A 9,430-nucleotide genomic window follows, 5' to 3' on the forward strand; every position below is an offset into this window, starting at 1 on the left:
GACCTGAGAAAGAGGGAAGAGTAAGGCTCACACAGAGGAAGACTTCTAATTCAAGTCACACACACAGCAAAAGAATTATAACCACATGGTGGAGATTAGATGAGCAGAGCCGGCTGGAGCCAGGGGTCAGACTAGATGGCCCAAGAGACCCCTTCTGACTCGCTTTTTTTGTATGTTTCTATCCTACATCCTGCCTCAGTAGTTGGTTTCTATAGCTCCCACCATCACATCCCCCTTCTACCTCTAGTGCTGGATGTTTGTTCCTGAAAGTTTATACATATAATTTAAACAGATGTGCTCCAAACTAGGACACTGCTCCCATACTTTTGAAATTTGGTAAGTATTCAACTTATTCCCAAGTACACAAAATAAAATAAACCTCATATTTTAAAACAGGAAGAATTGATCTAAACCTTAATAATATGTCTTAATGTTTAAAATTTTATTTACACCCCTTTATTTTTGTAATGTTGTGCTCAGAAATATTACAAGTATAAATTAATAAATTTAATAATAATTTCAAAACTGCCCAGTAAGCAATACCATTTAACTAATTGGATTCCAAATTATACCTTCTCTCTCAAATTGAATTCCCTTCCAGTATCAGTCAGCAATTATTCTTTGATTTGCCATTTTAAAATGTCAGCTTAACTATTCACAGACTGACAATTAACTGTTCTCTCAGGAGGTGTCCTTTTCTCTCCATATGTGGCTCTACTACCCAGCTAGTATTCAAAGCTTTTTCAATTTAAGGCACAACAAAGGGATTCTAAAGCTGAAACTACAGATAACTTCATTAGGTATGCAAATAGACCATCGCTATACTCTAAACAAAGATATACACATTGAAAAAGTACTTGTCTTTACCAAAGGAATAAAAATCAGTTCTCCACAAAGCATCTTTAGTTTCAAATGGTTTTAAAGACCAAGAAAAAACTTCACAGATATGCAAGGGAGGAAAATAAAAATACAAAAATGTTCAATGAATGTTGTATCTTCATATAAAATAGAGCCTATTTAAAGTTCTAAATACTCATAACCCACAATATAAATTACACATTTATAAGAAAAGGCATTCTACTCATTTTCAAATTGTCTTGTGTGACTGCTGGTGGTCCACCTAGGAGGATGTACTTGTGCACTAGCAGGTGGGCATTTACAGGATTCTAAGTTTGTCTTTCTTGACTTCCAAACATCTTTACAGATAATTGAAGAACAAGGCCAACCCTGAAGACTTGCATTTGTGAAACAAAGAATCAAATTTGACCCACATCAGCCACCACATGAACCAGGACTATGTACTGAAAGGAAAGAAAGTAAGGTACTCCTAGAAGTTTCTATTGGGATCTAGCAAGAAAGGTAGATATGAACTGGAAAGCTTATGGCACCATCTAAGGAGACTTTCACAGAAGTCCCGGCTGCCATACTTACTCCTGTTCTATGGTTCCATATAAAAGCTTTCATGTAAAAGCTTACATGTGCACGTACAAAAAGCTTTCAAGCTTTCTGTTGGTTTAGCAGAAGAACACAACAAACAACAACCAGTACTTTAGTATATCATTTGCATGCTAGACTTACCACCCAAGCTACAAGCAGAAGGATGTTTACATGGATCTAGACTGCTATGGGAGGAAACAAATAAGTGGCATCTATATTAGTTGAAAGTATGTAAAGAGTGGGTCTTAGACAACAGAGTGAAAAGAGATGAATATTTGAAAACAGCTTCAATATTTAGGGAGCCAGTATTCAAGACTAAAGTAAAAATGGACTACAGAATGCTGTTCTTCAAGCTTACAAAACCAACAACTTCTGAAATGTGGAGGTCCATAAAAACAAAGTGCCTACAAAAATGAATCCTGGTATTAGTGAGGGAAAGTTTTTACAATTCTGGAGAAGAAATCCAAACAATCCTGTGGCATACTGGTGGCAGGAAGTGGGCCTTTTGATCCTGGTCCAGTAAAGATATTATGAAAATAATTGTTTGACAGTGTCAATGAATATCTAGATCTAAGGCAATGAGCAGCTAGATCAAAGCCACACTGACTCTCTACAAATGCCTGCTTTACATTTATGGGGGCCCCAGCAAGATGCCTCCTAGTGTTTCCCAGAAGGTAAGTTCCTTCCCTGGTGGCAATTATGTCAGGCAGTCTGAGGGACAGTGGGAAATTTTAAAGGTATGGGGCTTGGCATCAGGTAAACAAGTGCCCCAATACATTGAATTTTTAACCTTGAAGTAGTTTCACCACTAAAAGTTTCCTCATTTATTTGCATTAAACATTCACAGCAGTGAAAAACACCCATGGGCCTACTTATACTAGAACTGGAATGCTCAAGTGCACAAGAGCCTGGAGACCCTGACATGAAGAAAACCAACAGCTAATACTTTGAGGCCAACAGAGGTTTGGGAAGAGAGTGGAAGGAAAAAACGTGGAATTTACATTTCAGGAGTTAAGGACCAAACTGTCCAACTACAAAGGGTTAAAGAATACCCTCTGTCAACCTTTAGTTAATTAGCTTAACCCCTTTCAGGCTACAGCAAGGATTGCATATGTTTCTTTTAAACGAAACCTCAAAACATTTTCATTCCCTTTCTTTCATCATGCAGAAGCTAAACAAGCATTAGCCAGCTCATCTTACCAGGGACATACCCTTCAAGTAACTGTCCAGGCACACTCTTTGCTTGCCCTCAATTTGACATATTTGAGTCTGCTTATAGACAGTCAAAAGCAGAGATCATTGGGAATTCAGCTGAACAGCCCAATGATAAGCTTTCAGTGGGATAAGATCCTAGCAAGAATGCTCTAGATTCTAGACCTAGGGAGAGTTTGTTGAATCTGCATATACATGGAGATCGATCATTAGGATTAGTTTAGGAGAAGACATCTTTAATATCCTGCTCTTAGTGCCAACCTCACTATAAAGCAAATCTCACTGAACTCAGCATGAAAGAAAGAAGTTCTTTGAAAGAAGCTGTGTTTACAACAGGCTGTAAGAGTTGCACATTTCATCTAATTTCCAAAAATACATTTGTAAATCTCAAAATCCTACATTTAGAGACCAACATAAGAAACTTTAAATATGTTTTAACACATTATTTAAAAAATGTCTCCCACCTTCTTCACATGGGCTGAGTTAGTGGAGAGTGAAGGCTTATTGGGAATGGAATGCCACTTACTCTACCCATCACTGCATGTGGTCAGGAATAAAGAAAGCTATAGTCCAGTACCATCTGGAGGGCTGCAAGTTCTCCATCTTTGGGAACTGGGACACTGTGGAAAAATGAAAATGGCGTGTGGCTTATCACCACTACCTCCACATAAGTCCACAGCCAGGAGGAAATACCAATGAACAAACTGTTAATATGAAGAAATGTCAACCTACCCAAAGAGATGAACTTGCACACTACCCTCCTTGATTGGTATACGATTGGTGTACTGCATATGCTATAAAATCCATATATGAAAAAACATTCTGTGCCTGTTTGCTTCAAAGCATTAGCCATTTTGCTGGAAATAATTTGCACAACCACATCAAGGGCTGATGTAACCAGAACTATACACACACTTCTTTAAACTTTTTTGTGTTGCTTCAGCTGCTTCATCGAATGAACCAACCCTTGAACGTAAGTTCTGGTATATATTAAGTTCAACTCAGCAAAAGGCCATCAATGGGACTTCTTAGATGGGATTGTCTGTGGGAATAAAGCAGTAGAACTCTTTCCCACTCCACCAGAATAATACAAGATCTCCTGGCCCATAAATACAAAGGATACATTGCAGCCCTTTCCTAAACTTAAAAGGGCACAGTGGTATGCATGCTTACAGAGAAAAAGGTCATACAACTCCCAGCAAGCTGGTTGGGGAATGCAAGGTGCTCTAAGACTTTTTCTGTCTAAACTTGCGGAGGATTGCACCTTTACAGCATAGGTGTAACAGAGATGCTGAAAGACTTTCTAATAGTTTCTTGGAAATGAATCTAACTACCCAACTTAATTTGAAACAGCTCAGCAGTAGTTAGTGCACACACAAGTAACAAAGTGGAACATGCCTTTGGGCATGAACAAAGTCCCTGTGGAGTCACTACCATAACCATGCTAAGCACTTAGTACATTTAGGGTTTGCAATAGGAATTTATGTGATGAGAAACATGGCTTCTTGACACCCATAACTGTCATGTAAACCTTCAGTAACACTTGATGCCAACACATATAATGGGACACAAAAGGTGGAGGAAAATAACTCGTAACGCAACGACTTCTGGAATAGCCATTTACAAGCTGAAGCGGACGTCATGACTGGGTCATCCCGCGTTCTTTGCCCCGGAGCCATCTGTCCGTCCGCGAGCGACTCCCCACCATTCTGCAGAGTGCAACTCTCCACTGAGAAACTTGCAAAGAAGTTGAGCCGCCACTTTCCACTGGGGCGCAGAAAGGAGCTTTTGCTCCTATCGGTGCTGCTGCTGTAGCACCGGAGGCGGCGGCAGTTACCTGCTAATGTAGCCGTCGCCGTCCCCATCGCAGGTCTGGAAAAGGCGCCTCATCCTCTCTTCCTCGCCCGTGCTGGAAGTGTCGCTGCTGCTACTCCCGGTGCTGCTCATGCTCACCTCCACCACCGCGGCCGGGGCTGCCGCTGCCGCCATCATGCGCTCTCTCCAGCGGAGGGGGAGGAGATGACGGCAGGGAGTGGGAATGACGGCTCCGGCCGCACAAGCTCAGTCAGTCGCCCAAGTTCCTCGGAGCCCTCCGCTCGCGGGGGCCCCACACACACAATCCCTCCCAGCTCGGCCGTCGCACGTACAAAGCGCGAGCAGCAGCACAATGCAAACAAGGGGGGGTGGGGAATTCCAGGCGCTTCGCCTCTTCTCGCGCACGAATTCAGCGCGCGCCTCTCCTCGCGCCAATCAGCGGCATCCTGGTGGCGGTGCGCGCCTTTGAGGGAGCAGTCCTGCTCAGGCACGCTCTTTTCCGAAAGGAGCAGCCTAGACGGAGTCGCGCGCTCCATGGGAAAGTTCAGAAGCAGATGAGAAAGGAGGCAGGGGCGGCGGCAGCCGCTGGTGTGGTCGCAGCGACCGAAACTGGCTGCCCAGCGGGCCGCCTGCATAGCGAACACGGTCGGATTGTCACGCAACGTTAGGGTTTAAGCCCGTTTGGTACGATCGCTTTTCTGTAATTCCTTATTACAGAAAAAGAGAACGAACTTTACCCGACCCAAATTGCGTGTGCACTCCATGGATCTTGTTGCGTTACACCACACTGGTGAACAGTTCTGGTCCCCACATCTATAAAAGGATATTACAGAATTGGGAAAATGTGCAGGAACGGACAACTAAACTTATCAAAGGGCAGGACCAACTCCCCTGTGAGGAAGGGTTACAACAGCTGGGATTGTTTAGCTTAGAAAAAAGGCGAGGAGTGACATGAGGTGTAAAGAATTAAGCGTGGTGTGAGGAAAGTAGAGGAGACATGTGTTCCCTTTCTCATCACTCTAAATCCTGAGAACTCGCCATGAGGCTGATTAGTGAGAGATCCTTGACATATAAAAGAAGAAACACCTTCACACAGCACATGGTTAAATTAGGGGAGTTGCTTCAGCATGAACAGCGTTTTTGGACAGCTTTGAAAGAGGATTGGAGAAATTCATTCAATGTTTACTAGACCTGATGGGGGTTTGCTGCCTGTAGTATTAGAGGAAATATGCCCATATGCACTGGTTGCTTGGGAACATGGGTGGGAGGGTCTGCTATATTCATGTCTTGCTTGTATGCTTCCCATGCAGAGCAGGCTGGCCACTGTGCAGACAGAATCTAAACTAGATGCCTCTTGGTATGATCCAGCACAGCTCTTCTTATGTTCTTATAAATTGCCTCTTCACAAGAGTTGTGTATGTGAACATGCTAATATTTAGCCCAAATTAAAAATCAATCCACTATCTGATTCCACTATCCAACCTGCAACAGCAAGAAAAAGAGAAAACTTTGCCATCTATGCACATTTTTATGCCTTTCTGTTAGGTTGCTCATTAAGCACAAAGGTCCAACCTCATTGTCTTTGGAACAGCTAACATTTTTGGGTGACCAATAGTTTCAATTTGACTTGAAGTGCCAAATTTTATTTGCAAATAAAAGCATTTATGAGTGTTGTAATTGCTCGCTTCCCAAACACCTCATGAAAGTTCTGCATTTTCATCCCTACTTTTATGAATAATTTTAAAATATTGTTACAGCTATTTTTTATTTTCTGAATTAGCTGTTTGACCTATATCTGAATATCACAGTGATAACTCATGACGGTCCTACAGTCACTTTCCTGGGAGTAAGCTGCAGCGCACTCATTGGGTCTTACTTTTTAATAGACACGCAAAGGATTTCAGTGTTAGGGGACCAAAATTTTTTCACATGTACAACTAATCAGCTAAGTTATCCCATACTTGTGCCTTTGTTCCCCAATCCTTTTTTGGGTACCAAAATGTAGAACATTACATTTATCTCTGTTGAATTTCATATTGTTAGTTTGGCCCAGCATTTCAGTTTGTCAAGATAATTTTGATTATTGATTTTAAATTCTATAGTGTTAGATACCTGTCCTAGCTTTATGTCATCACCATATTTAATAAGTATTACCTCTGTGTCCTCATCTAAGTAAAAAAAAATAGCCATGTTGGAAGGCAGAGAGGTAAAGACCTAATCCTGTGACATCCTGCTCCAAATTGTTATGGATCCGTTGGTACAGTTGTTTAATCACCTGTGGTTCCTGTTGTATCCTGCCATGCAGTGTATCCTATCTTGTTATGTTGCCTCAGCGATGCAGGTTTGCCCACTAGCTGTGGCTCAGCTCCTGCCTCTCGCCGGATCCTTGCCATCTATCTTCCTATGCCATGTATCCTACCTCAAGGTACCTGCATCACTGGTAGCCTTCCTGTTCTTGACCCTTGGCTTGTCCATGGCTGCATCCATGTTTTCCCCCTAATGCAGGGGTCGGCAACCTGTAACACTCAAAGAGCCATTGGACCCGTTTCCCACAGAAAAGAAAACACTGGGAGCCACAAAACTCTTTTGACCCCTAAAATGAAAATAACACTGCATATATCGTTTTTTTACCTTTATGCTATGTATAAAAAAACTATAGTGTGTTGCATTTCTGAAACAGATCGGGGCTGTGCTATGCTGGCAAGTGTCACAGATCGGGGAAGGGCTGTGCTGTGCCGGCGCGGGTCGCAGATCAGGGGCTGTGAGCGACGGAGCCGCAGCAGAGGGATTCAAGAGTCACATGCGGCGACGGAGCCACAGGTTGCCATCCCTGCCCTAATGCATGCTCCTTGTTCTTGGCCAGGGCCAGGACCTGTTCTGTGACTACGACTCGGACTTGCCATGGACTATGTCTTGCCTCAGCTTCTGTTGTCCCAGTCCTAGTGCCTTTGTCCTTTCTCCTGCCATCCACATCCCAGCCCTGGACCCCTTACAGTGATACACAAAGGATACATCTACCAACCAATGGCCATTGGCTATAATAGCTATTGCAGAATCATCATATTCAAAGATAGTATAGGTTTGATTATCAAATATTGAGAGCCCATACATCAGAATAGCTATGACATTAAAAGCAGCTTCTGTGCTTCCCGCTATTGACTAATACTGGCCTAGATAGATTTTTGTTTGATCTGGTAAAGCAAAGCACATTTCATATCTTCATATGCAAAATGCAGAGCAAATTATATGCATCTCTTATTCTAATCCTATATAGATGGATGAGCTATAATCTTAAATGTTTAATACTCCTAAGGTACAAGAACTTTTGTTTTGGGGAGGGGGATCATTCTTATTTAGGGGCTATGTGATGTTAATCACATAGCTGGCAGCCTGTAACCTAAACATGAGCCTGAGGCCTATAGCTATCAAGTGAGCACAACCTGATAGATGGATACATAATTGATCAACAAGAATGAATCAAGCTTTGGCAAGAATTAAAAGATGCAATATACAGTGGTACCTCAGCTCACAAACGCCTTGGTTCATGAACAAATCGGGTCACAAACAAAAATTTCTGAAAAATTTTGGCTTGGGTCATGAACACCACTCTGGGTGGCGACCAAGATCACAGCCATCTCGCCCCCCCCCCCCACCGAGTGGGGAGATGGGCACGATTGCAGTTGCATTCATACAGGGAAGGCATGCCTGATCAGAGGTGCACTGCTGCAGGAAAGACGGGAGCAGCAAAGCAGATCCACGGGGGAGAGAACCGAGATCCCGCCTGTCTTACCTGCAGGAGCAAGCCTCTGATCAGGCACACCTTGCCTGCACGAATGGAACTGCGATTGCGGCCATCTCCCCACCCCCAGTGCACTGTTTGCGTCTATCTCTCCCTCCCCCAGTGCGCCCGCGATCATGCCCGTCTCCCCCCCCATGCACCAGGATGATGGGCACATGCAGTGATGACAGCCGCGATCTTGGTCATGCTTGGGGGGCAGGGAGATGGCCGCGCTTTTGCTTGGGGTGGTGGTGGGGGGGGAGATGGCCACAATCTTTGTTGTCACTTTGCTTCACATTTTTCTGAGTTAAAAAATTGTTACAGAATGGATTAACCTAATTTACATTGAACCTTATGGGGAAATTTAACTTGCCTCATGACCCATTTGGGTCATGACCAGAGAACGGATTAAGTTCATGAGCCAAGGTACCACTCTGTGTGTGTGTGTGTGTGTGTGTGTGTGTGTGTAAAATGGCTTCTTTATTATCAACTGGTTTCAATATTGAAAAGGGAACTTCAGACAGGAAAAGGTACAATAAGAGACCTGATGGATTTTGAAAAGACAGATTAAAATCCAAAAGACCATGTATTAGGATGAATCTACAAACAACTGCTCCATTAGGACACTGAAACACAAGAACTTAAACATGTATGATTAGTTGGATGCAGAACCTCCAAGAAGAAATAATGCATCATCAATGGGAAGCCATTGATGGAGGATATAAAATTTAGTGCTAGCCAAGCATTAAAAAAAATGGATATGTATTCTTGGCAGATATTACCGCAAAACATATACACAAAATGGATAAGAATTATAATGGAAAAAGTTGGAAATATAAGGAAATAGATGGGACTTTTTACCATCTATGTGATATATTTAAACATTTTGGAAACAGATGCATGTGGAAATGAAGATAAGTCTAAAAATTAATTTTCTCATGAATGTTAAGAATATGTTATTGAGTATTATACCTGAGACTTTTCCAAAGGCTATGCTAGAGTTATTTAAATAGAGTTATTTAAATATATGATAACAGTGGCAAGAGTTACAATAGCATGAAAGTGGAAAGCAGAAGACTGTCCAACTACCAAAGACTGGAAAAATAACCTAGCTGAATATTCAATAATGGTGAAATTAACTAATTATATAAATAGAACTGCCAAAGAAGTTAATGAAAAATGAAAAGC

At 42.3% G+C, this 9,430-nt stretch overlaps 1 protein-coding gene across 1 annotated transcript in view; it reads right to left on the reverse strand.

The window, feature by feature from the left end:
* The window catches only part of MCC (MCC regulator of WNT signaling pathway), a 240,214-nt gene extending 235,565 nt beyond the window's left edge, over window positions 1-4,649 (reverse strand). The window contains exon 1 of the mRNA XM_044446082.1: window positions 4,487-4,649. Coding sequence (XP_044302017.1) covers window positions 4,487-4,641 — 155 coding nt within the window. The 5' untranslated portion in view covers window positions 4,642-4,649. The remainder of the gene's footprint in view (window positions 1-4,486) is intronic.
* Window positions 4,650-9,430: the final 4,781 nt, after the last annotated feature.

This window comes from Varanus komodoensis, unplaced genomic scaffold, assembly GCF_004798865.1.
Source record: "Varanus komodoensis strain SLA01 unplaced genomic scaffold, ASM479886v1 scaffold5, whole genome shotgun sequence".
NCBI lineage: Eukaryota > Metazoa > Chordata > Lepidosauria > Squamata > Varanidae > Varanus > Varanus komodoensis.